This window comes from Sminthopsis crassicaudata, chromosome 4, assembly GCF_048593235.1.
Source record: "Sminthopsis crassicaudata isolate SCR6 chromosome 4, ASM4859323v1, whole genome shotgun sequence".
NCBI classification, from domain to species: Eukaryota; Metazoa; Chordata; class Mammalia; order Dasyuromorphia; family Dasyuridae; genus Sminthopsis; species Sminthopsis crassicaudata.
In genome coordinates, this window is record NC_133620.1 from 338,182,413 (window position 1) to 338,210,049 (window position 27,637).

Below are 27,637 nucleotides of genomic sequence, written 5' to 3' on the forward strand. Positions count from 1 at the left end.
AAAAGTGCTCTAAATCACACTAGAGAAATGCAAATTAATATAAATCAGAAGTATCACTACACATTTCTCAGATAGGTTAAGATGGCAGGAAAAGATGTTGAAAGGGATATGAGGTAACTGGGACACTGCTACATTGCTGGTGGAGTTGTGAATGGATCCAATCAGACCTGTGGAACTGAAAGTTTCTATGAAACAACATAGAATTTAACTTTTTTATTGTTTGTTTTTTCCTTTTTGATCCAATTTTCCTTCCAGCAACATGTGGAAATATGTATACAAGAATTGCACATGTTTAACATATACTGGATTACTGTCTAGGAGAGGGGATGGAAAGAAAATTAGGAATACAGGGTTTTGCAAGGATGAATGTTGAAAATATAGAGCACGGGGCAGCTAGGTGGCGCAGTCAATATTCAGGAGCACCTGGAGTTCAAATCTGGTTTCAGACACTTAACACTTACTAGCTGTGTGACCCTAGGCAAGTCACTTAACCCCAGCCTCAGGAAAAAAAAATATAGAACACCAGCCCTGAACTCAAGAGGACAGGAGTTTCAAATTTGACCTCTGATGCTTAACACTTCCTAACCATGTGACCCTGAGCAAGTCCTAATTGCCTCAGGAAAAAAAAGTTTAGGGGGAAGGACTGTTATTCCCAGTCTTAAATTATAATCACACTTTACAAGATTTATCTTATCTCCTTTAAATTCAACTCAGCCAGGTGGGAAATTTACATGTAAACAAGAAAAGTTAGAGTAAAGAGAAAAGGGAAGGAAGGGGATAGTGGTGAAACAGTCAAGGAAAACATGGCCAGTCCAGGAGAGGCTAAAAATCAGCTAAGCCTTGAAAATGGTTCCAAAAGCAGCAGTGAAGATACATCCCAGGAATGGGAGATTAGTACTGCCCACAACAAAATTTCAAGAAATGTGCAGGAAGGCAAAATTCCTAACAGTGATATAAAATGCAGAAAGGTACACTGAAACTGGATTGTGAAACACTTTAAATAACCAACCTTAAGAGTGCCTCTATGCCAGAATTGGAAATTTTAGAAAAGGTTATACTTAAGGTATATTTGTAATGTGGAAACTCTGGTCCCAGTTAAAAAATCATGGACTCTTCACCCTACATGCCTCAAATCTGTGTTTTTCCAACGATCAAGAACTACCCTTCTCTTAACACTACTCCCAATGCTTTCATGAGGGGAAACTCTAAGTTAAAAATGTTATCATTTAAATTGCCCATTTCTGCTTCTCCAAGCAGAAAAAAAATTACATTGCTATTGTCTTGTTTCCCTTCCCTTTCCCTATTTAAAACTCCACCCTCCCAACCCCAATTTCAATTCAATAAACACTTTCTAGATTTTCTCCAAAACTTCGGTGTCACAATCATTGAATACTTTTCTCATTCCACGCGGTGGCTACCTCTGCCCACATAACCTAGCAAATGCTTTTAAAAAGGCATGTTATTGCCAGTAATCCTATACGTTAAATGTTCTGCAAAAACGAAGCTCCGGCAGAATACGATGTATTCACTGCCTCTAAGGTACTCACCACCACCTGCCAGAGAGGAGAGAAGCTGGCCGATTGCATTGGGGGAAGAGCCACGTGTTCAGCAGTTCTACACGCCCGCCCTCAGCAATCCTCTCTAAGTGGTGGTGCGCCGCGTGTCGCTTGTCCTTAAAAGAACCGCTCAAATTTGGACTAAGCGGAACCAGTTATAAACAAGCTGGGATGCTCTGGCACTGCTGCTTGGCCCGGGATACCACAGCACAGGCGTTCCGCGGGTTCAAAGGCAAGTGCGACCGACGTCAAAGAGACAACGCGCGACACGAAGCTGAGACTTTGGGAATTTTTTATTGGGAGCTTTTACACAAGGGAAAGGGCTGAGGGAGGACGTGGAGGCGCGCGTGCGCAGAACGGTTCCGTCTCCATGGCTGCACACAGGCGGGACCTGCGGGGACAAGAGTAAAGGGATTAAGGATCCTGGAAATGGTAGAACCCCGACCCACACCGCTCGGCGGGGCCTTGGCTCAGACTCCAATTCACTTCACGGTAGTCAGTAGTCTAACACGCTTTCATTGTTGTCATCACGGCCGCCAGCTTCCCCCACCCCCTCTCCGTTACAGACGCCACTTACCCCGAGACCTGCGCGGAGTCGAAAGGAGTGAACGCTCTCGTGGGCCGAGGGTTAAAACCGGAGGCGAGAGCAGAAGGGGTGGGCTCTACCGAAAGCAACCAATAATTGATCAGACGTTAACCATGTCATTCTAGAGTTGTCTTTGCATTGGCCAATCCTGTAAAGACGTCCAGTCCATAGGGCTGTTCTACATCAACCATAGAGACGAGAAAGCGACTAGGAGAGGGCGAGAGGGGTTCCTGCTTTCCGCAAGATTTGGCGCCCTCTTTTAAATAAATCCAGTTTTACTCCACCTTTGCGCGATCAGCCAAACTGCGCTCCTTGGACATGCTAGTAAATGTTTAACTACAGCCTTTCGGAGAGAGAAATATACGCATGCTCGGCACACTTTTAAGTATCATTTGCATTAAACATTTCTTAAATCTAGCCAATCAACAAAACTATGGTTCAAGCCCAGATTAGCATTTGCCAGTTTCCGAGCTGTAAGTAAATGCTCACACCGAAGATTTAACGATTGGCTCCAGTGGTGACTTGCTCCAGCGCACTTCCCGCCAGTTTTTCTGAGCCTTCGCGGCGACTACGCCCCGTGGGGAGAACGTACCACTCTCTCCTTGCCTTCACCCATCACAATTCTTGTTGCTTTTCTTCTTTCTTCTGTTTTGTTGTTGTTTTAAACAGCCAACATTTATGTAGCCCATTCTGATATTTACAAATTTCTTTACAGACAATTCATTCTGGCTTCTCAGCTATTCTGGGAAGTAGGTGCCGTTATTATTCCCTTTTTACAAATAAGGAAATGGAGTCTGAGAGTAAATAAGTTTCCCAGGGCTGCAATTAACAAGCGACACAATAGATTTGGGCTCAGGTCTTCCTAATTTCAGGTTGAGCGCGCTATGCAGTGCACCTCCCAGCTGTCTTTGCCTGCAGCAGCCGCTAATATTAATAACACTGGAGCAGACGAAGACAGCTGCATGATGCTTTGAGCAGAACGCTCAGCGTAGTAATAGTAACAATAATAGCATTTCTATAACGGTTAAATTTTGCAAAGTGCTTCCCATGAGTTATTCTATTTTTAAGTAAGGTGGGTACCATTATTTCGCCCATTTTACAAAGGAGTAAACTAAGGCTAAGAAGTTGAGTCTTGCCTGAGATCACACAGCTAGTAAGTGTCTTGATTCCAGCGAGCGATCTCTGGGGCTAGAATTGCTGAGGTAGCCATCTCCTTTACCCAGGTCTGAAGCTGATTAGAGACAAGATTAGATTAGATTAGAGACTAGACACTTGCACAAGCACTGCCCATATACACAACTGCTATGCAAGAAATACGGAAGTTCCAGAAAATGGTAGGGGGAGCATGAGAGGTTTCAGAGAGACCTTGGCTCTGACTTTGTTACTCTTCTCTATTTGCACCCTTTGCCTCTACAGCCTTTCACACTGTTGAATGCCCTCTACTTCCCAATACAATCTTCTCTGAATTTTCCATAACCTTCCAATTGCTCCTCAGCCTCCTTTCCCACATCTCTATCCATATTATGTACATTAGTTGTAGGTTTGTACCTCCAAGCTCTGTCCTGAGCCGTCTTCTCTATCAATATTCTCCCATCTGATGGTGATCTCATCAGCTTCCATGGGTTCGTTTTTCATCTCTATGCAGCTGATTCCCATACCTGTGTAACCAATTCTATTCTGTCTTCTGAGTTTCGGTCCTAAATCACGAACTAGCTGTATTAGATATTTCTAACTGGATGTTAAGCATCTCAAAATCTACATGTCTCATTGTCTTTGTTTCAAAAGCTTTTTCTAAATAGTTCACATGTGCAACAATGTTTGGGGCAGCCCTTTTTGTGGTGGCCAGAAACTGGAAGATGAATGGATGTCCATCAATTGGAGAACGGTTGGGTAAATTATGGTATATGAAGGTTATGGAATATTATTGCTCTGTAAGAAATGACCAGCAGGAGGAATACAGAGAGGCCTGGAGAGACTTAAATCAACTGATGCTGAGTGAAGTGAATAGAATCCAGGAAAACTATACACAGCAACAAGATTATGTGATCCACTGTGATGGGTTTGGCTCTTTTCAACAATGAGGTGATTCAAGGCAATTCCAATAGACTTGTGATGGAAGATGCTATCCACATAGAGAAAGAACTAGGGAGACTGAATGAGGATCAAAACATAGTATTTTTTAACCATTTTTTGTTTTGTTGGGTTTTTTTTTCCTTTCTCATATTTTCTTTCCTTTTTGATCTGATTTTTTTTTTTTTTGCATAGCATGATGAATATGAAAATATGTTTAGAAGAATTGCACTTGTTTAACCTAAATCTAATTACTTGCTTCTTGGGGACAAGTAAGTGGGGAAGAGAGGGAGGAAATTTTAAAATACTATGTTTTTCAATGGTACATGTTGAAAACTATCTTTGCATGTATTTGGGGGAAAAAAAATACTATTTCAAAAAAAAAAAAAAAAGCTGTTCCTAACATCCTTCCTTAGTTTTGTTAAGTACACCATTATCCTTTTAATCACCCAGCTTCCCAACATTAGAGTTAACCTATATTCTTTGCTCTCCACCTCCCAAACATCTAATCAGTTGCCAAGAATGGATTCTATATCCACATTTATCATATCTGTCCTCTTATCTCTGCTTACCCCATAATCACATTAGCTCAGCCCCTCATCACTCATTACCTAGATCATTTCAAGAGCTTCCTAATATATCTTCCTGTCTCAAGTTTTTCTTTTCTCCAATCCAAACTCTACATAATTACCAGGATGATTTTCTAAAGTACTTGTTTAAAAATGTTATTCCCCTGCTCAACAAAACTCAGGGACCTCTGGGATCAAATATGAACTCCTCTGTTTGACTTTTTAAAGACTCACATTTTAATGCTAAATTTCCTTTCTATAATATATGTGTGAATTATTTGTTCAAATACACACTGACATATATGTACACACACACACACACACACACACACACACACACACACACACACATTCCAATAGATTCTATGGTCTGTCCAAACTGGCTTATTTGCTGTCCATCACAAAGGACATTTTATTTCTCATCTTTCCTCTTTTCTGACCCCGTTGTCAGGCCAGTGAAACTTAGGGATTTTTTTCTCAGAATATTATTTTTAAATGCATAAAATAAAAATATATGATTACCAGGAAAACCAATTATGTTAAAATTTGATCTATCTATCTATCTACATGAAATCTATCCATGGACTCCTTAGTCAAGGAACTGCAGATTAAAAATCATTTTATTAGCAAAATATTCCAGATGGTTTTGTTGGTTGAATCAATTCTAAGGACATCCCTACATGGAAATTTTTCTCATAAAAAAGAGGGAGAGAAAGACTAAAAAGGCAGAGAAAGTAAGACAAACCAGGCCAAACCTATGTGTTGCTCAATCCTGAGGGGGAAGAGGAGCAGGAAAGAAGTATGAGAGCAAAGCCAGGAGGCTCCCCAGTGCTGCTTTTTTTGTTTATTTGTTTTTTAATTGTATTCAAATCATTAACCTGTTTTTTTTTCCTCTCTTTTCATTCTTTTTTATTTTGAACTTAATCCTCTCAAAAGCAAAACAAAAACCCCAAAATAGACACAAAAGAATTGTATGTGAAATTATGAATGTCTTCTTCCTCTTGTTTGTTTATATGTGTGTATATATATCTATATATGTATATATAATATATACACATATGTATATGTGTGTATCATATATAAAATATATATGTGATGATCTATAAATCTAAATAGAAAACTCTACACATTACCTTCAAAAACTATCCTTTTTATCTGTGCTTTCTATTCTCTTCCAGGACCTTAAAAAAATGTTTAAATGGCCCAATTTTGATTTTCATCAAGATTGTTAACATCTACTCTACTGCCTCCTCCACAAGAAAATCAAAAAGAAAGAAAAAATCCTTGAATAAATAAACACAGTCAAGCAAAACAAATTCTTACATTGACCCTTTCAAAAAATGTTTATCTCTCTACCTTGAATTAACCATATCTCTGTCAGATGACAGATAATATGTTTTGTTATAGCTCCTCTAGACCTACATTGATCAGAATTCTTAAGTCTTTCAAAGTTGGATTTTTGTTATTGTTTAACAATAGATATAGAGGAAGCTAGGTGGTACAATGGATAGAAACATAAGCTTAGAGATTTTCTTCCCCTCTCCCCTTCTCCTTGTAAAAATTTTCTCCTAGTTCTGCTCACTTCACTATGTATCATCAGTTAATGTTACCCAGAATCCCCTGAAATTATCTTTTGTCATTTCTTAGAGAGAAATAATATTCCATTACATTCATATATCACATGTTGTTCAATCATTCCTCAACTGATAGGCATCCCCTTAAAGGCTCATTCTTTTCTTTTTCCTATCTAATCTCCCCTTCAGCATCAAGAAGTTTATTTTGCTTACAGCTTTTCCTGCTCCAATATTTTCCTCCCACTGGATTTGCAATAATTTTGGGAATGTTTGTAGTGTAGGAGGATTGTCCCATAAGTAGAATACCTGTGACACTGCTCCCCAAATGGAGGAAGTTGGAGAGCTGAAGGTTTTCATTCAACTGATTTTCTTTAAAATTTATTTATTTTCCAAATACATGTAAAGATAGTTTTCAACATTCATTTTTGTAAGACTTGGTGTTCAGATTTTTTTTTTCTTCTCTCTCTTACCCTCTTCTCCCCAAGACAGGAAGAAATTTGATATAGGTTAAATATGTGCAATTGTTTTAAATATATTTTCATATTTGTCAGGTTATACAAGAAAACTCACACCAAAAGGGAAAAACAAGAGAAAAACAATAAACAAACAAAAGGTGAAAATACTGTGTTTTCATCCATATTCAATCTCCATAGTTCTATTTTTGGATGCGGTTGGTATTTTCCATCCCAAGTCTATTGGAATAGATTTGAATCACCAAATTGTTGAGAAGAGCCAAGCTCATCACAGTTGCTCATCATATAATCTTGTTGTTATCATATGCAATGTTCTTTTGGTTCTTGCTCACTTCACTCAGCATCAGTTCATGTAAGTCTTTCCAGGCTCTTCTGTCATTCAACTTCTTGATCACTATTCAGTCTGTTATGAATTTGAAGTTTTTGTGGGAGTGGATATAGTAGCCTGCCTCTATTTATATAGCCATATTAACAGGAAGTTTCCCCCTACATTGTTGGGCAAAATGTTTAGAGATATAAATTTTCCCCAAAAACCTGCTTTGGCTGCATATAAAAAGTTTAGGTACATTATTTCATTACTGACTTTTTCTTTGATAAATTATCTATTGTTATTTATTTTTTAGTTTGACATTTAATATACACCTGTTTGAATCTTTTCTTTAAGTGCCCTTTTAACATTTAATGAATTGTGGTCATGAAGAATTTGTTTAATATATCTGCTTTTGTTCTTGAGTTTTTTGAGAGCTTTATCTTGTAAGATAAAATGCAACAGATATAAATTTTGCATGAATAAAATGAACTAAAAAATTGATTTTTTTGTTCAGTTGTTTTCTGATTCTTCATGACTCCACTTGGGTTTTTTGTTTGTTTGTTTGTTTGTTTTTTTGGCATAAATACTGGAGTGGTTTGCCATTTCTTTCTCCGAGTCATTTTACAGATGAGGAAACTGAGGCAAACAGGGTTAAGTGACATTCCCAGTGTCACATAGCTATATTTGAATTCAAAAGATGAATCTTCCTGAATGCAGACCCAGTGCTCTACCTACTGCATCACCTATCAACCATATCAACCATATCAACTCTCTGCTTAATGAGCTCCAGCAAATCTCTATTACCTTCAGAATGAAATATAAACTTCCCTGTTATGTACTTAAAAGTTCTTCTTAATCTGGTTTCATCTTACCTACAGTCTTCTCACACTTTATTCTCCTCCAGACATTCTATAATCCAATTACGGTGACCTATTCATAGGTCCTCAAACAGGACACTCTCCTGTCTGTATCCATACCTTTGTGCAGCCTAATATCTGCACCTGAATGCTCTTCCCCTTCACTTTCACCTCTTAGTTTCCTTTAAGCAGCCACCAAGTCCTCTTTTCTTTAGGAAACCTTTCATAGTGCCCTTCTAGTTTCTCATGCCTTTCCCTCTGAGATTATCTTTCATCTACCCCATATATGTTTTATATTACCTTATTTTTTACATGTTCTCCTTTCTTTAGAATATATACTTCTTGAGTACAGGGACTATTTCTGCCTTTCTTTAGGTCTCTGATACTTAGCAGAGTATATGATATACTTGTTGTTCAGTTGTTTCAATCATATTCAACTCTTCACAATCCCATTTGGGGTTTTCTTGGCAAAGATGCTGGAGTGATTTGCCATTCCTTTTTCCTGCTCATTTTACAGATGAAGAAACTGAGGCCAACAGGATTAAGTGATTTCTCAGGGATATACAGCTGATAAGTGTCTAAGGGCAAATTTCAATTCAGGCAGTGAGAATTTATTCTATGCCATTTAGGACACCTAGCAGTGGATAGAGAGTGCTAGGCCTTAAAGCATGAAGACCTAACTCTCCAGTTTCATGAGAATATATTCTTTTGCTATACTTCCAAAAATCAAATTAGCTTATGGTAGTAGCACATTTTAATGTTGCTTTCATGAAATAAGGCAAACTACTACAGTATAGTCTCCCTATATTATAATGAGAAAAATCCATTATTAAAAATACAAGGAGCATTAGAGTATATAATAAATAGAATTCTACTGAATTTTAAAATCAATCATTTTAGAACAGAAATGTCAATTCATATACTACTGATAAAATTTTTTAAGTGTTTTTATAGTTTTATTTCCCTTGAACGCTAGAAAATAATTATGGTTTAAAAAAAAAAAAAAAAAAAAGCATACTAGAGGCAGCTAGATGGCGAAGTAGATAGAGCATTAGCCCTGAAGTCAGGAGGACCTGAGTTCAAAAATGATCTCAGATACTTAATACTTCTTAGCTATGTGATCCTGGTCAAGTCACTTAACCCCAGTTGCTTCAGGAAAAAAAAAAAAAAAAAAGCATACTATGTTGTATTAATGTCTTTTGTTTTTATGTAATGGTAATTTCCCAGCTTCTCTGTCTCTGTCTCTCTGTCTCTGTCTCTGTCTCTCTGTCTGTCTCTCTCTCTCTCTCTCTCTTTTTCTGTCTCTGTCTCTGTCTCTCTCTGTCTCTCTCTGTCTCTCTCTCTCTCCTCCTACACCCCTGATGTAGGAGTTGACACACTGGAGAAAGAGCTGGGCCTGGAATCAGGAAGTTGTGAGTTAACATTCTGGACTCAGACACTTACTGTGTGATCCTGAGTGAGTCACACACATAACCTCTGTTTGTCTTTTGCCTCCTTTTTCCCAACAGTAAATGGGGGACAAAAATAACACCTGTCTCTCAGGATGGTGGTGAGATCAAAGAAGATAATTATTTGTAAAGATGTCTGGCACATAGTAGGTACTATTTATAAATGCTTATTCCTTTCTTTTCCCCTTCCCATTGTAAAAATGGAGAGAAGGGGAGAGTTGGTGCTGGACTTTCTGTTCCCAGATGATTGCACACTCAGGGCAGCTTCTGAGGCAACAAAGTGTGGATGGATTCTCTGATGTTTGTGCAAATTTTGGCCTAACAATTAGCACCCAGAAGATGGAGGTTCTCCACCTGCCAGCAGAAAACCATTTATATGGGGTACCATCAGTTACAGCCAATGGTGAAATTTTGAATGCTGTGGGTAAGCTCACTTATTTTGGCAATATGATGAGATTGACGCACACATTGCCAGAGCTGGGGACACTCACTATTTGGAAGGTTCTGAAGGAAAGTATGGGGGAAAAAAAAGGTATTATGCTGCTGCATTCCATACTATAGGTTTACAATGCTGTTGTGGTGACACTACTGCTATATGCCTGTGAAATCCGGATGGTCCACCAGCACTGAAATTGAATCTCTTTCATTTGAATTGTCTTAGAACGACTCCGAAGATCATCTGGTAGGATTAAGTACCTTTCTCAAGCTCTCTCAAACTAAATTACCAAGCATTTGAACTCTACTGCAAAGCGTACCTTCATGGACTGGTCAAATTGTTTGAATGCCAAATGTACATTTGCCTAAAAGACTATTTTAGAGCACTCACATATAGCAAATAGGTGATCACCTAGGGGTCAGAAGAAGCAGTACAAGAGCACTCTCAAGGTCTCACTTTGAGATAGATTGTGAGACATGGGAGCCATTGGTACAGGACCACCCAGTAAGGCACATCAAAGAAAGCTACGTGCTCTTTGAACAAAGCAGAATGGTAGTAACTAAAAACACACATGAAATGCAAATTTTGAGCCATCTCCACTCCAAGAGGTCATATGGTCCATTTGTGCTCAATTTGTGGAACAGTCTCCTGAGCTCCTATTGATCTGATCAGCCACAATTGGACATAGTATGCCTTAATTCAAACATAGGATGTTATTTTGGTCACAGAGTATGAAGGACAACTAACCATTCCTTTCCCTTCTCCCTTCCCACTGTAAAAAAGAAAAAGAAAAACCCACCTGACTCAAGTATGACTCAATGACCACTTTTGGCAGTGTATGCTATCCTTTTTATTCCTCACTTCTCCACTGAAAGAAAAGGTACATTTTCTCATTTTGTTTTCAGAATAAGATTGGTCTTCATAATTAATTACATAGGATTCAGTGTGAAGAATCAAATTTGTTATTAAAAATTCGATTCCTGCTTTTTTCTAATACCCCTCCTGCCCTGATTGTCAGTGAACTGGAAGGACCAGTGGTAACATTACTGAAAAAAGTGTAATCCATTTTATTGTGGTGAAGCTCCATCCATATGTATTTCTTAGTGCTTCTTCTCAAAGAAGAACTCATTTATCACTTTCCTTTCCAATTTGAAGTCTTCTTCTTCAAGAATACCAATCTCTAATTACACTTCCATGAAAATCTCTCCCAAGAAACTAATCAAAGATTAGTCTTGACTTCTAAGTCTCTTTTAGCCTCTTAATTAATTAGATTTCTAAGGTTAGCTGTAAATTCAAAGGTTGTTTTCTTTTGTTCTTCAAAGCAAGTGTCATGATAGCTCCCACTAGAGGGTGAGATTTGCTAAGATAAAATGAATTTCATGCAATTAAAGAATTTGATCAGCATCTTTCTCTCTTCTTCCCAAACTACATAAATTTGCTGAACTTGAAATAGATTTCATATTGTCAGAAAGAGGGAAGCCTCCATTCTACTAGTGATAAAATATTCTGCTTTTAGTAAATATTATTTAAAATGCTTCCTAAAATATATCTTTTTCTTTTAAACATTTGGAATAGTTATTCATTCATTCAACAAACCTTTTTCAAACATCTATTTTGTGTAATGATCAGGGGAAAAATTATAAAGTAAATAAGACATCATTTCTGACCTCAGGATCTCAGACAAGGCCCTCTTCTTTATTGGTAGACTGTTGTTAAGTTATTTTCAGTTGTATCTTATTCTTCTTGATCTCATGTGGGGTTTTCTTGGCAAAAATTCTTGTCCATTTCATTTTACAGGGGAGAAACTAAGATAAATTGGGTTAAATGACTTACCCACCTAGTAAAGTGCCTGAGGCCAGATTTGAACTCAATATCAGGAGATATTAAGTCCCACACTCTATCCATAGTATCACCTAGCTGCTCTTCATTAGCAGGAAATATTTCAAAACCATAATGCAAAATATTTCCATTTATATTAGTTTATAACTAATGTTAATTCTCCATTTTATCATAACCAAATCTTACTCTTGATTGGTATTTTGAATTTGCCTCTATTGATATGATTACTTATGAGAGGAGTAAGAATGATAATGGCAAAGAACCATTTATCATGAATGTGAAAAATATCATGTTAGAGACTATATGAGATCTGAAAATTGTTAAGATATAATCCCTATCCTCAGAAAGCTTACAGTATATCAGGAGTGAAACATGAATTACAATCTAATGTTGTAGAACTGTAAATTATGTGGGAACCCAATGTATGTCTTATTGGATGGAATAAGGGCAAAAGTTGCATGCTCTTCCTCTCTTCCAAAGCATCTGAGACCTCCTTGGGGTAGATGAAAACTTAAAAGTCATTAGTTTGCCTCTGATACTAGCTGTCAGGGGCATGAAAAGAGACCCTAGCACAATCGGGAGTTAAGTCTGGAGGACTTTCCATTGATCTAAAAGATTCTGAAAGCTGCCTTTATATGTATGATTAAAAAGAAAAAAAATGGTTTTTTGACTTAGAAAGTCAAGGAATACTACCTTCTCAAGAAGTTATAGCAACTGCTTTTTTTTCTTTCTCATTTTTTTTCTTTTTGGTATGATTTTTCTTGTGCATTTTAATAAATGTGGAAATATGTTTAGAATTGCACATGTTTAACCTATATTGGATTACTTGCTGTCTGGGAGGCGGGGAAGAAGGGAGGGAGAAAAAAATTTAAACATAAGGTTTTACAACAACAAATGTTGAAAACTATCGTTGTATGTATTTTGGAAACAAAAAGCTATTATTAAATTTTTTTTAAAAGTTATAACAGCAAATACCCTGTATTGCAGATGATAGCAGTAGCTTGGTAGAGAATGATCAGAGGAAAGCTTCAGAGACAAAGAAAAGTACCATTTGTTATAGGAAGACTGGAATTTCAATGGATGATGGCTATGGAAGCAGAGTAAAAGAGTAGCTGAAGAAGCAACATGGAGCATCATTGGCCAGGTACCATGTTAATAACAGTGGTAGTAGTGGTGGTAGGAATAGGAGTAAGAGTAGGAGAGGCAGTAGAACAATAATCATTATTATTTAGTGCTTTGAGCTTTACCGAGAACTTTACATATGGTTTCTGGGAGATGGCAGCATGAAAGTTACCACAACCACAATTAGATAGAACTCTCTTCTCCACTCAGCACTATTTCTTTATATATGGAGTCAAGGGAAGGTTTGAAAATGAGTCTATTGTCTCTTATTTACTCTGCTATTCTGTCCTAAGCACATTCTTTATTGTTTGACTTAAGGCTCATGCCTAGTTTTTTTGTAACAAAGGCACTATTTGGGGGTTTTAGATATGAATAATTGTATTTACCCCTGTCACTCACCTCTTGAAATTTTATCAAAAGGCTTGGAATGTAGTGTGCAGAGACCTGGGTAGGACTGTGTTCTCTAAATTCAGACATTAGGGGAAGGGTTATTATTGTTGTTCAGTTTTGTCCGACTCTTTGTGACCTAGTGAGCCATATTGTCTAAGGGGATTTTATTGGTAAAAACACCGGAGTGGTTTGCCATTTCCTTCTCCAGTGGATTAAAGCCAACAGAAATTAAATGATTTGTCTAGGGTCACATTACTGAAAAGCATATGAGGTCAAATTTGAATTCAGGTCTTCCTTATGTGAAGCACAGTGCTCTCTACTGAGCTACTTACCTGGCTCCAGAAGAATGGGGGAAAAAAAAAAAAAAAAAAAAAAGTATTTATAGAGTACCTAGTATGTTCCAGGCATAGTGCTAAGTGCTTTTAACAAATATTAGATCATGTGATTCTCAAAATAATTCTGTGAGGAAGATGACATTAGTATGAGCATTTTGCAATTGAGAAAACGGAGGCAAATGGAAGTTGTGACCCCTTTTCTGCTAGTTCCATGAACTCTGCCTATAAGGATTTGATCCCTCTTTTGCCTGGTTCAATAACATTTCTGCCTGCTTCCCGAAAGGTAAACAATTGGATTTTAGTGGAGTTTGGAGTACCTCAAGAATAACAGTCATGGCAAGTCTTCCCAATGGGGTGAGCTGTAAGCCACTTTGGTGGTCTGTGAGAGAGCCTTGAGAAATAAAATCTTTATCTACTCTCCTACCTGGTAGTGACCATGTTTGTGACTGAGTGGTCTGAAGCCTAGAGAGAACAGGATTGGATAATTATATAGACTTTTCTTTGGGGGAGGACTTTAGGGGGATGCCTCCCACCACACTTAGATGTTTGTAAGGTATGTTAGCAAATATCAGAGCATCTTATGCCCTCTGTTGAAAGAAACAACCAGACTGAAACCTGGAAGGATTTGGGAAGTGTCTGTTGCCAATCTGGACACAGGCGCTGCAGTGTCATGTAGTATTGACATGAAACCATATGATCCTCCTATCTAAATATGAGATGACTACTTCTGCCTGATAAGGCTCCTCATGACAATTTAAATAACATTTAGTCCTTGACTTGCTCCCAACTGGGAAAATGGCTTCTTTCCTTTATCTTCAGGAAAGGGATTTGACCGCCTGCTAAAAAATAGCTTTGTCATTATTCCCCTGACAACCAAGGTTGAGTGTATCACCTCCCAGAGGCCATATGTACAATGAATCAGGGAAGGATAAGGGAAAGGCTCTCTGGTCCAGCAGCTTCTCAGATCCAGCCTCCAAGAGACATGATAAAGATAGACTGATTTTGGACATAGTTCTGGTTGAATTTCTCCAGCCATTCTGTTCCTTCTCTGGCTTGAAGTGACAATATTTATGTCCTCCTAAAAGTACTCCATAAACCCTTGAAAAACAATTCATAGCCTCCTTAACTAGCAGAACTCCTTTCTCCACTAAGATGATTCAGACACCTCCTTCCTAGAAAAGGCAAAGAGAACCAAGGTATGACATTGTTGTGTGGCTCTGTTTTCTAATGACACAGAGGAAGTGAAAATGGCTTTGCATAAGTTATGGTAAATGTGGGTTTAGACCATCCTGAGTTCTTAAATGAAGATATAAGAGAGTTCTAATCCCAGCAAAAGAAGGGGGCAGACTATTAGCAGAGGCTTCTAAAGAGGCAGAAATCTTGTATTACCTAATCTGGGGTTTCAAAGGGAAGGGGATGCTCTGGCTGGTGAACTGAGGAACGCTTACTTCCAAGATGACAGTACCAAGAAAGCCTGGGTAGTGAAATTGGCAGAACAACAAGCTACATGCATGCAAAGAGGGTCATGATAACTTAGCTACCTTTCTACAGATGATGCTGGACCATAGTGACTGTGTCCTAAGTGTTATCATCTCTGCGATTACCATAATGTGTGCTCCTGCTCAGTGACATGATTTTACATTAGGAGAACTAATGTGAACTGTGAAGATTTTGCATCTCCCACATGGTTAAGATTATTAAGATTTGGGTCTCAGTCCTTTAGGCATAGTAAATAGAGCAGTGGGCCTGGGAGCAAGAAGACTCATCTTTTAGAGTTTGATTCTGCCCTTAGATACTAGCTTTGTAACCCTGAGCAAGTCACTTCACCCTGGTTGTCTCAATTTCTTCAAATGTCAAATGAGCTGAAGAAGGAATGGCAAAGCACTTTTTTTTTTATCTTTTCCTTTTCTTTTATCTTTTACAAATACCCACATTAGCTACAAATGATCTATGAAATGATCTATTTCTAGAGAAAGAATTAATAAAAAGAAATATGTATAGAACGAGTTTACATACTTACTATATAAATGTGTGTGCATATGCATGTGTGTGTGTCTGTCTAATGATAGCCATCTCTAGGATGGGGAAGGAAGAAAAAAAAGTTACTTGATAACTTTATTACATATTTAAAAGGAATAGCAATTATTCATATTAGATTTGCAATTTCACATGTAATCATCTTTTAAAAATTTTACTATGCTATGAAAATGCTTGTTTTATTTCTTAAGTTTCAGAAAAAAATAAATACATTTTTTAAAGGACATTCTCAGCGTGTCCCTGAAGAATTTTGGAATCACTTGTGAGACATAGGATTCTCATGTCTCAGGCACAGGATCAATCAACATAGGGTGCCCACATCAAAGAAAGTTCTATGCTGTATGAGCAAAGTGGAATTGTAATAACTCAAAAGAGACATGAGATGAGTAAATCTAGACATATCTCCATTCCCAGTGCTCATGTGGATTATTTGTGTCTGACCTGTAGTAGAGTCTTCCAAGTTCATACTGATCTGATCAATATGGAATATACTGTACCTTGACCCCAATATGTGATGTCATTGGTCCTCTTTGAATATGAAATACAGAAAACAACATTGTATGTTATTGATCAGATGCATTTATATGTGGAAATAAGAGGAACTAATTCCAACTGAACCAGTGCTATATCCTTGCTAAGTATCCTTTCCATGCTCTGGTAAGCCTTTTTTGTTAGGGGTTAGATAATTTATAAGCATCTTTTTTTTTTTTTTTTTTTTTTTTTGAGGCTGGAGTTAAGTGACTTGCCCAGGGTCACACAGCTAGGAAGTGTTAAGTGTCTGAGACCAAATTTGAACTCAGGTCTTCCTGAATTCAAGGCTGGTGCTCTATCCACTGTGCCTAGCTGCCCCATCTTGTTTCTTTCTAATTCAAATCTGAACTACCATATTGACTTGAGTCAAGCATTACTTACAGTAGTCTGTCTTGATTGCTAATGCCTCAGCAGACAAGCTAAACCAGATTGAGGATTATTGAAAGGCCTCAAACTGTCAATGAACATGAAGGATGAAGGTGGCTAAGGTAGGCTCTGTGTTTGACCATAGAAGATACCAAGTCATCCTGACTTTTGTCTTGCCACAGGACTTTTATTGCTCTAGAAGAGAGAGTGAGGCTGACTGCTTTGTGCAACTCTGCCTCCATTAAATCCCATTCATTTGCAAAACAAAACACCTCCCCCATGATGTCATTGATTTTCTTTGAAAACAAAGGGCAAACAACAGCACATCTTCTTTAAGTCAAATATCAAACAGTAAACTTGGAATCAGAGTCATAAATAACACAAATAGCACTTTTTCGATGTACCCATATATATATCTTTATTGTAATGATTCCCTTTCAGGAATTTCAAGGCATGAAGTGCACAAATCTTTCATGACATTGTCAAAGAGTTGGTCCAACCCCTTCTAATGTGATTTATTTTATGTGATTAATGTGATTATACTTATTGGGTAAGTGTCTTTCATTTGACTGCATTCCTTTACCATTCCCACAGTTATCAGCTGTGTGACTCTGGATAAGTCACTTAACCCTGTTTACCTCAATTTCTTCATCTATGTGGGGCAGCTAGGTGGCCCAGTGGATAGAGCACCAGCCTTGAATTCAGGAGGACCCGAATTCAAATTTGCTCTCAGACATTTAACATTTCCTAGCTGTGTGATCCTGGGCAAGTCACTTAACCCCAGCCTGCGGGGGGCGGGGGGGGGGGGGGGAATTTCTTCATCTATGAAATGGGATAGAAAAGGAAATGGCCAACCATTCCAATTTGTTTTCCAATATGTCTGTCAAGAAAACCACAAATGGGGTCACAAAGAGTAAAACAACTGAAAGAACTGAAGAATAACAAAACCATTACCTGCAAAAGCCATCAGTTTACCTAGGAAAGTGAAGCTCATGTGTAAAAATAGTTTTGTCGGATAGATGAGAAATTCTGATGAAAAGGTGTATCTTATCCCATTCAGGTAGCAGTTTCTCATTTTTTTAGTGGATCATTTCATACTTAATTATTGATAAAATTTTGAATAGACTTGGAAAGGAGATCAAGCTTTGACTAAATTATTTGCATAAGAAATGGCCAAGAAAGTAGCTGAGGACTCAATGAATCAATCAATCAGTAGTCCAGGGATGGAGGAGAGGGCATGGAAATATGAGTGGTTAAACTCTCTTATTGTCCTGTCCCATTTTACCATTGACTGGTGTGGAAATTCTGCCCATCTGGACACTCTATCATGCAGCATTTCTTTCCAGAATATTTATGATTTATGATTTAACTGAGGCTACACTCCTTTTTGTGCTTCATCTCTGGTATTTATGGTCAGGTCACAGTGACATTTTAATCTGAAAAGAGCTACTAGAGTTCCTAAGGAGATTCTTTCTTTCTTTCTTTCTTTCTTTCTTTCTTTCTTTCTTTCTTTCTTTCTTTCTTTCTTTCTTTCTTTCTTTCTTTCTTTCTTTCTTTCTTTCTTTCTTTCTTTCTTTCTTTCTTTCTTTCTTTCTTTCTTTCTTTCTTTCTTTCTTTCTTTCCTTCCTTCCTTCCTTCCTTCCTTCCTTCCTTCCTTCCTTCCTTCCTTCCTTCCTTCCTTCCTTCCTTCCTTCCTTCCTTCCTTCCTTCCTTCCTTCCTTCCTTTCTTCCTTCCTTCCTTCTTCCTTCCTTCCTTTCTTCCTTTCTTCCTTTCTTTCTTTCTTTCTTTCTTTCTTTCTTTCTTTCTTTCTTTCTTTCTTTCTTTCTTTCTTTCTTTCTTTCTTTCTTTCTTTCTTTCTTTCTTTCTTTCTTTCTTTCTTTCTTTCTTTCTTTCTTTCTCTCTCTTTCTTTCAATTATAGCTTTTTATTTACAAGATATATGCATGGATAATTATAATTTTTCAGCATTGATAATTGCAAAATCTTTTGTTCCAACTTTTCCCCTCCTTTCCCCCACCTCTTCCCCAAGATGGCAGGTTGACCAGTACATGTTAAATATGTTAAAGTATAAGTTAAATACAATATATGTATACATGTCCAGTTATTTTGCTGTACAAAAAGAATCAGACTTTGAAATAATATACAATTAGCCTGTGAAGGAAATAAAAAATGCAGGCAGATAAAAATAGAGGGATTGGGAATTCTATGTAGTGGTTCATAGTTAATCCCCCTTGTTCGAGAAAGTTTTTTCAAACAACTTCTTAAGAAGGAGGAAAAAACAATAACAAAAACTCAAAGCAAGCTAGAAATGTGGTGTAACAGTGGGAAAGAGGGAGAGAAGGATATCTTAACAGGTCTATTTCATTCAAATATATTTGGTATTTGAGTACTATATACTGACCTCATGGGGTCTTGTTCTCAGCGTGCAAGCTGGGCAAAGTAATAATTAAAAAATTAACTCACAGCTTGTTTGCTTCAGGCTTCTCTAGATATATATGACTGGATTGCTCAGGAATGATGGCATTCCCTGTCAGCACATGGGGCCTATTCACTTAAAATCATCTAAAAAGCAGTGCTACACTGTGCCATGGTCTCCATTTACATATGTATTTGCTTGCAAACTATTATTAAAATGAATTTAACCACAGACCTCATGTTTGCTTAGATTTATTTTACTCTTAATTGGTGTTTTGGGTTTATCAGCAACCCTGGAGGCAGGAAGGGTAGTAATCAGAAGCTCTATATAGATTATAATTTAATTTGGATACCTCTGTCCTTTATAGACACACCTAAATTAAATTGGATATCAGATCAAGTCTCCACATTTTTTGGTTGTCTTTTCCAATTCTATCTCCTTATTGCTATAATAATCTGGGAATCTCATGGAACCATATGAATAAATAGTGGGTATAAATACCAGTTTTTATTTTTTTAAATTGATTTGCAAATAATTCATTTTTTCCTTAAGAATTTAAAAATTAGAATTAATAATCTTTTATTTTTATATGATTTTCATTTCCAAATAGCAGTTAAGTGACACAGTAGATAAAGCACCAGACATGGAAACATATTCCTGACTTCAAATCTGTCCTCAGAACATAGGGGAAGTCACATAATCTTGCTTGCCTCAAGCTGAAGAAGGAAATAATAAACCACTCTATTTTCAAATATATTCCTCCCAACTTATGACAAAAAAAGAACTAGAGAATATTAAGAAATGAAAAATGGACAATTTTGATTAATTTTTTTTTTTTTTGCACAAACAAAACCAACAGAAACAAGATTAAAAGAGAAGTTTAAAACTGAGGGGGGATTTTATAGCCAATGTTCCTAATAAAGGTTTCAAAATATAAAGAACTGTGTCAAATTTATAAGAATACAAGTCATTCCCCAATTGATAAGTGATCAAAGTATATGATCAGACACTTTTCAGAGGACAAAATTAAAGCCATCTATAATTATATGAAAAAAATGCTCTAAATCACTCTTTATTAGAGAAATGAATATTAAAACGACTCTGAAATACCACCTCACATCTCTCAGATTGGCTAAAATGACAGGAAAAGACAATAATAAATGTTGGAGTGGATGTGTGAAAACTGGGACACTAATACATTGTTGGTGTAATTGTGAATTGTTCCAACCATTCTGGAGAGCAATTTGGAGCTATGCCCAAAGGGCTATAAAATTGTGCACATCCTCTGACTTAGCAGTACCAATACTGGAATCCAAAGGAAATGATAAAAGAGGAAAAAGGACCCACATGTGCAAAAATGTTTGTAGCAGCTCTTTTTGTGGTGGCAAAGAATAGATGAAGAGTAGATGGAAAATGAGTAGATCAGTTGGAGAATGGCTGAGTAAGTTGTGGTATATGAAGATAATGAAATATTATTGTTCTATGAAAGATGATGATCAAGTTGATATTAGAAAGCTCTAAAAATATTTATATGAACTGATGCTGAGTGAGACAAGCAGAACCAGAAATACATTGTATACAACAAAAATGTGCAATGATCAACTAGAATGACTTGGTTCTTCTTAAGTCATTCAGTGATCAAGGCAATCTCAATAAACTTTGGATAGAAGATGCCATCTGCATCCAGAAAGAGAACTATGGAGATTGAATGTAAATCAACATATGCTATATTTACTTCTTTTTTGGGTTTTTTTTTTTTCTTTTCCTGTATTTTTTCCTCTTTTGTTCTGATGTTTCTTTCTCAGCATTCTTTATAAAGAAATGTGTATTCAAAAACATGTATAACCAGAAAAAAGTGAAGTTATATATATATAAACTCTCTGTTTTTCCCTCTTGGAAAAAACATCCTCTGAAACAGAGAATAAATAAGGAAAAGAAAAAAAATAAAGTTCAGTTAAACTAAATGACACATTATGTCAACCAATGTGTGCAATGTTCTACTCCCTGGAACTTCTATTATTCTGAAATGGGAAGGAGATACATTTTTTCATCTCTTCATTCTAAGGACAGCTTAGTCCTTATACATCATTTAATTGTTGGATTTTTGTATTTATTTTTTGTTTTTTCCTTTCATTATTGTCATCATTTGTATATTTTTTCCTAATTCTGTTTATTCTACATTAGTGCATATTAAGACTTCTCATGTTTTTCTGAATTCTTCATCTTCATAATTTCTTACACCTCAGTGATATTCCATTAATTCACTTACCATAATTTGTTTATATGGTCCTCAATTGATGGACACCTACTTTCTTTACTACCACAAGTACTACTAGAAATATTTTTGTGTACGTGTGAACTTTCTTTCTGCCTCTAACCTCTGAAGGTATATACTTAATGTTATTTCTAGGTCAAAGGATATGCACTTTCTTAACACAATACTAAATTGTCTTTCAGAATGGTTGAATCAATCCATAGCTCTACTATGCATTAGTGTGCCTTTCTTTTTCCTTTAGTATTTACATTCTCATTTTTTAATCATTGTTGCAGTGCCATTGGATGTAAAGAGTAAAGACTAAGAATTTTAACATTCTTTCTGTCAGCACACCTATTGTTTACAATGTATCTCTGGCCCCTCACCTCCCATCTTACAAAGGCTTACAAAGAAGATGGAAGGACCATAGATTTAGAGTTAGATATCCTGGAAAGGATGTCAGAAATCATCTTAGTGCAATCTTATCATTTTACAGATGAGGGAACTGTGAGCCAAAGAGAAGTGATTAGTACAATGAATAGGAGAGTCAGGATTTGAATCCTAATCCCCTGACTACAAATGTAGAATTCCTTCCTAGAGCTACAAATTGTTATTTTATTATGTTGTCTGTAATAATTTGGTGACAACCAGTCCTTCAATAAATCCTGTAAGGGAAAATCTACAATGCCCCAGTTTCAGACTGTAGTGTGACATCTTTAGAATTACCACCTGTACAAATGTTACACGATATATATGATTAGTTTGTATTATTATTTCTTGCCTGTTTATAATCTCTACTGAATGACCATGGAATTTAAAGATAGAAGAGACCTTTGAGATCACTCAACCCCCCCTCATTATATAGCTAAGGAAATTAGGTGATAAGCTCAAGGTCACAGTTCAGTTGCTGATTAAAAGTTTGACTCTGTCTACAATTCATGAAAATAGGGCCCCTGTTAGTGATTCATGTTTGTGGAATTGAATTGGTTAGTCTGAGGAGGGGATCTAGAAAAATGATTGATTTGGAAAACAGGGACTCCAAAGAACCTTAAAAGAAAAAGATGTCTTCCAATGGGGAAACCTCTTTTGCTAACAGATTTTGTGTATGAACTCATTTTGTGTATGTATGGCACACAAGCCATCCTTGACCGCTATCCTTTTTGATTCTTGTCTATAAGTCCTCCATAGAAGAGAATTGGTATTGGAAGCCTTCTTCTGGTTTAAAATATTTCATGGACTACATTGCAACTTGATACAGTTAGCTACCTAATGTAGATGTGGGCAGTTAGGTTGATAGAGTAGATAGAGTGCTGACCTGAATTCAGGAAAATCAGCATTCTAATTTGGTCTCAGATATTTATTATTTGTGTAACTCTAGGCAAGTCACTTAACCTTTGTCTGCCTCAGTTTCCTTATCTGTAAAATGGGAATAATAATAGTACCTACCTCTTTAGGTTGTTGTGAGGATGAATTAACACAAATTTGTAAAGTTCTTTGTAAAACCTTAAAGATGTGTGTGTACTAGCTATTCTATTATGATGTAATTGATTTCAAAAGGAAAGTGTCTATAGATGTAGAAAGAAAGTCTATAGATGTAAAATTAGAGCAACCATTTAGTGATTGCCAAGAAATGACATCTTATAGTCTGCCTTGCTGTTGATCTCAACAATCCAATTCTGTTTCCTTATCCTTTCTCCCTACCCTTAGTTAAACCATCCAGCTTTATCCTCTACTAGGTTCTGAGCCATTCTAATTGACAAGTGAATACAAACTCCCCTAATGCACTATATTTAGCCTGCTCCAGACTATGCTTCTCATCAATCTATCCCTGACCTTTTGATATTAGTTCTGCTATCATAAGTGCATTCCTTCTTTCTCTCTTCTCCTCCCCCCTCCTATAATACCTTTGCTCTAGGAATAGTAATTAATTCGATTCTACTATTGCTTTAAAGTCTGACAAAAAAGGCATGAGTGTCTCTATATAATATTCTATTGCTCCCCACAACCAAACTGGCTTCCCTGGCCATTGATTCCCTGTATAAATTGCTTTGTTATAAATATAAGCCCCTTAAAGATAGGAATTGTCTTTTGTATTTGCATTGTTGTTATCTAGCACATTTCTTGGAACACAAATAGGCATTAAATGTGACTTGGTCATTCATTCATTTCATTTATTCAAGTGATCAGGTACTGAGGCATAGTGGAAGGAGTTCCAGGCTCTGAGTCAGAAAGCTCCAGGTTAAAATCCAACCAAAGACACTTGATGGCTAGCACAGGACTAGGACCCCAGATTAAGATCCTTAATCTCCTATTTTATCTTCCTCCTCTCCAGTTCTTTCCTCTGAAGTTGGACTAAAATGGGCCCTGAGGTTCCTTCCATCTTTCATACCTCTAATCCTCTGATCCTAGTTTCAGGGCCGAGTTACTGAGGATATGGGGATGGGAAGAAGGGCAGTTCCAGTTCTAGTTTAAATCTCTCTTTATACCCTTCATCAGTTTATGTGCAGAAGCAAGCCCAGGAAATAGGAAAGACTGCTGTGCAGAACTGTGGGTACCATCCACCGCTTAAACTAAGTCATATTGAAGTCAGACTCAGGGAGGAAGTATTGAGTGGAGGCAAAATGTGATGCTGGTTGATGGGGGCGTGGATTGGGTGGAATATTACAGAATTAGTAGAAGGGCAACAATGGAATCTTGAGATTTAGACCAATGGGATATTGAGGAAAGAAGAGAGGAAAAAAGAAATTAGAGGGAAAGGAGAGAAAAGAAAAAGGGAAAGAAAAAGAAAGGAAGACGGGAGAAGAGAAGCAATTCTAGAATATAAGAACTAAAACGGATTGGAGAAATCTTCCTATCCAAATTCCCTCATTTTTCTTCTCAGAAAACTCCAGCTTGAAGAAGTTTCTGACACAAAGCTAATTAGTGATAGGGTCAGCATTAGAACTCAAGTCTCTTGGATCAGTCCTGGGTTAGGTCTGGTGGAGAATGGATTCTACCCTTGGGGCCCCCCGGGTGTGCGGTCTTGGGGGAAGTAAGAATCGCCCTTGAACTCCGCGGCCCCAAGGGGCCGCTCAAGCCAAGATCTGGCTCTGTCTACGTGGCAATGGGGAAAGGAGGGTCTTAGCTCCGACCTTTTCCCAAAACTGTAACTGGGGCCTGAGAGTGCGGCGACACGGCATCGGGGACCGTCCAGTTCACCCCAGGGCCCGGGGCTTTAACGCTCAGCACCAGGAATAAGCAGGAGGGAGGGAAAGGGAGTGGGAGGAGGAGCAGGAGCCCGTGGTAGCTGCTCAGCTCCGCCCAGACAGGAAGAAGCGCCCCGGACACAACGCACATTGGGCCGAGAATGGAGGAGTCGCCGCCGGTGAGCCAGCCCCGTGTCCTCTGAACCGGAGAAGCTGCCGTGCCGCCGTCGTTCCAGCGGCTCCGAAACCCTCGCCTGCACTGCCCTTCGGAGCTAGAAGCGAGCCCGCATCCATGCCGGTCCCGCTGCGCCGGCTCCTGCAGCTGCTGGCGCTGCTGCTCTTGCCCCTGCCGGGTCCCGGGGTGAGTGAACTTACGAACGATCGGGTGATTGACAGGGGGGTCCCTTCCACCCCACTCCACGATCGAATCCGGACTAGGGCCCAGGCTGGGAACTTGCCCGGGATAGTTAAAAGAGGGGTCCGTGCGCTCTGGAGAGCGGAGAATAGGAGCTATGCGCCCCGAGGAACGTAGAACTGGGGACCGTGCGCCTCGGACAACTGAGAGCCGGAGGTGGCCAACCTTGGGGAGTAGAGAGCTGGGGCTGCGCGTCTTGGAGAGCTGAAAGCAGGGGCTGTGCGCTCTGGAGATCCGAGAGCGGAGGCTGTGCAGGGGACTGCCAGGAAGGCACGAGGAAGGAGTGACTTGGGACAGCTTTGGGGAACCTTTTGGTCAGGTCACTGCCCTTTTGGTTTGCCCCCCCCCCCCTTCTACCGAGGCCAGAGTCCAAGCCCAGGTGTTCGCCGCCCACTCCTTTTCGGGGTCCTCTGCTTCTGGGAAACGCCCGATCTGACTGAGGCTTCTAGGAGGGAGAAGGAGGAAGTTGTGGAGCCGGGAACACCACTTTGCTGGGCCGTTGGCTATTTGGAAATCGTCTGGAAAAAGTTCCCCTCTGTTTTGTAGAAAGGGAGCTCCCAGAGGAACCTTACTCCTTGTAGGAAGCTTGACTGATACTGGGGTGTTCCCACGAGCTGCTTACTTAGTTAGCCCTAGGATCATTTTGCCCTTTATTTTTTTCGGGCTGTGTGTGGGGGAATATAGTGGTGGGAGACCAAATGGGCTGGTTGATTTGTTTAAACAGGTGACTGACTCCACTCCCCAGGTAACGAGTCCTATTCTACACGTCTTTTGTCCGAGCTGGCTATCAGTCAACAAGCTGTTTATTAGGTACCTACTAGATGCTTTCTGGGGCTGTGAGATAGAGTAGAAAAGTTCTGGCTCTGGAGTATGAGCACCTGGATTTAAATCCTACCTTTGACATATAATAGCTGTGTAGAATCTTAAGTAAGTGACTTAGCTTTCCAAGATCTCAGTTCCTCAATCTGCAAGAAAAGTAGATTGGAGCAGATGGCTTCTGAAGCCCATTCCAGCGTAACATCTTTGATCCTAAGTGACAGATACTATGTATACAAAGACAGAAATGATTCATCCCCTGACCTCAAGGAACTTACGTTCTATAAGAAAAGTATCGCATAAGAGATAGTTTTGGGGGTGTGTGTGTGAAATTACTAATTGGAATCATTAAGTCAAAAACTATATGACACCTATTGGAGGCAGCCAGTGTTTCAGTGGATAGTGCTGGATCTGGAGTCAGAAAGACTAGTTCAAATCTAGCCTTAGACATTTCACAGATCACACAGCTTTTGTGACCCCTTTTGGGGGTTTTCTTGGCAAAGAAGTTACTCTAGTAGGAGTGTCTTGCCATTTCCTTTTCCAACTCATTTTATAGATGAGGAAACTGAGTCATACAGAGTTAAGTGACTTGTTCAGGGTCACAGAGCTATTTAGTGTCTAAGGAAAGTGAGGAAAATGAGTCTTCCTGACTCCAGACCTGGCACTAATGGGCATAGATAAGGAGGGACGGCCTTTATAAACCTAGGAGTTAGATGTGTCATGTGGGAAGAACAGGAAGGGCAGTTTGGTTGAATGTGAGAGGGTAGAGACTGCAGATACGGAAACCATTGTGGAGGTTCCAGGTGAGAAGTGATAAGGATTTTAAGGAGGAGTGGTGGCCTTTGTGCCTGGAGAGAAGGGGAATGGGTGAGAAATTGTGGAGGGACAATCCATAAGACTTGCCAGCTGTTTGGATATATGGGTTGAGGAAGAATGAAGAAATTTTTTTTAATATCTTTAATTATAGTTTTTATTTACCAGATATATGCATGGATAATTTTACAGCATTGACAATTGCCAAACCTTTTTTTTGTTCCAACTTTTCCCCTCCTTCCCCTCCCCTCTTCCCCTCCTTCCCCTCACCTCTTCCCCCCAGATGGCAGGTTGACCAATACATGTTAAATATGTTAAAGTATAAATTAAATACAATATATGTATACATGTTATTTTGCTGTACAAAAAGAATAGGACTTTAAAATAGCGTACAATTAGCCTGTGAAGGAAATCTAAAATGCAGGCGGACAAAATTAGAGGGATTGGGAATTCTGTGTAGTGGTTCATAGTCATCTCCCAGAGTTCTTTCGCTGGGTGTAGCTGGTTCAGTTCATTACTGCTCTATTGGAACTGATTTGGTTCATCTCATTGTTGAAAATGGCCACACCCATAAGAAGTGATCATCATATAGTATTGTTGTTGAGGTATATAATGATCTCCTGGTCCTGCTCATTTCACTCAGCATCAGTTCATGTAAGTCTCTCCAAGCCTTTCTGTATTCATCCTGTTGGTCATTTCTTACAGAACAATAATATTCCATAACATTCATATGCTACAATTTGTTCAGCCATTCTCCAATTGATGGGCATCCACTTAGTTTCCAGTTTCTGGCCACTACAAAGAGGGCTGCCACCAACAGAATGAAGAATTTTTAATAGGTTATTCCTAGTTTGGAAACCTGTTGAATGGAATACTAGTGTTACTTTCTACAAAAGTAGGAAATGGGAAGAGGAAAGGAAAGGAGAGCTTTCCTTTGATTCTTACTACAACCCTGAGAGATCTGTACTGTTATTATCCCCATTTTACAGTTGAAGAAACTTAGGCAATAAAAGGCTAAATGTCTTGCCCAAGGCGTACCCACCACCTGAGGTTGAATTTGAATTTAGGTCTTCCTGACTCCAGACCCCCTATTCTCTTTACTTGACATGTAGCTGGACTCATTGAGATGAAAGATAAAGGGTTTTGCATTATATGTTTTGTTTAAGCTGCCTTAATTTAAGATATCTAGTTGCAATTGATGTTGGGATTGGAGCTCAGGGTAGAGAGATAAATACAGAA

At 38.4% G+C, this 27,637-nt stretch overlaps 1 protein-coding gene, 1 long non-coding RNA gene and 2 other non-coding genes across 4 annotated transcripts in view; 1 reads left to right on the forward strand and 3 right to left on the reverse strand.

Moving 5' to 3' along the window:
* Positions 1-1,658: 1,658 nt before the first annotated feature.
* On the reverse strand, positions 1,659-1,796 carry LOC141542075 (small nucleolar RNA SNORA76). The gene has a single exon (XR_012482079.1). It is a non-coding gene; the product is annotated as a small nucleolar RNA SNORA76 (small nucleolar RNA).
* A 35-nt stretch (positions 1,797-1,831) lies between these two features.
* LOC141538892 (uncharacterized) lies at positions 1,832-2,473 on the reverse strand. Its single transcript, XR_012481154.1, has 2 exons — positions 2,134-2,473; positions 1,832-1,947 (listed from the first exon to the last, which is right to left on the reverse strand). It is a non-coding gene; the product is annotated as an uncharacterized LOC141538892 (long non-coding RNA).
* Positions 2,025-2,090, reverse strand: LOC141542041 (small nucleolar RNA SNORD104). Its single transcript, XR_012482046.1, has one exon. It is a non-coding gene; the product is annotated as a small nucleolar RNA SNORD104 (small nucleolar RNA).
* A 21,949-nt stretch (positions 2,474-24,422) lies between the features above and the next one.
* Positions 24,423-27,637, forward strand: part of ERN1 (endoplasmic reticulum to nucleus signaling 1) — a 131,153-nt gene continuing 127,938 nt past the window's right edge. The window contains exon 1 of the mRNA XM_074260829.1: positions 24,423-24,715. Coding sequence (XP_074116930.1) covers positions 24,647-24,715 — 69 coding nt within the window. The 5' untranslated portion in view covers positions 24,423-24,646. The remainder of the gene's footprint in view (positions 24,716-27,637) is intronic.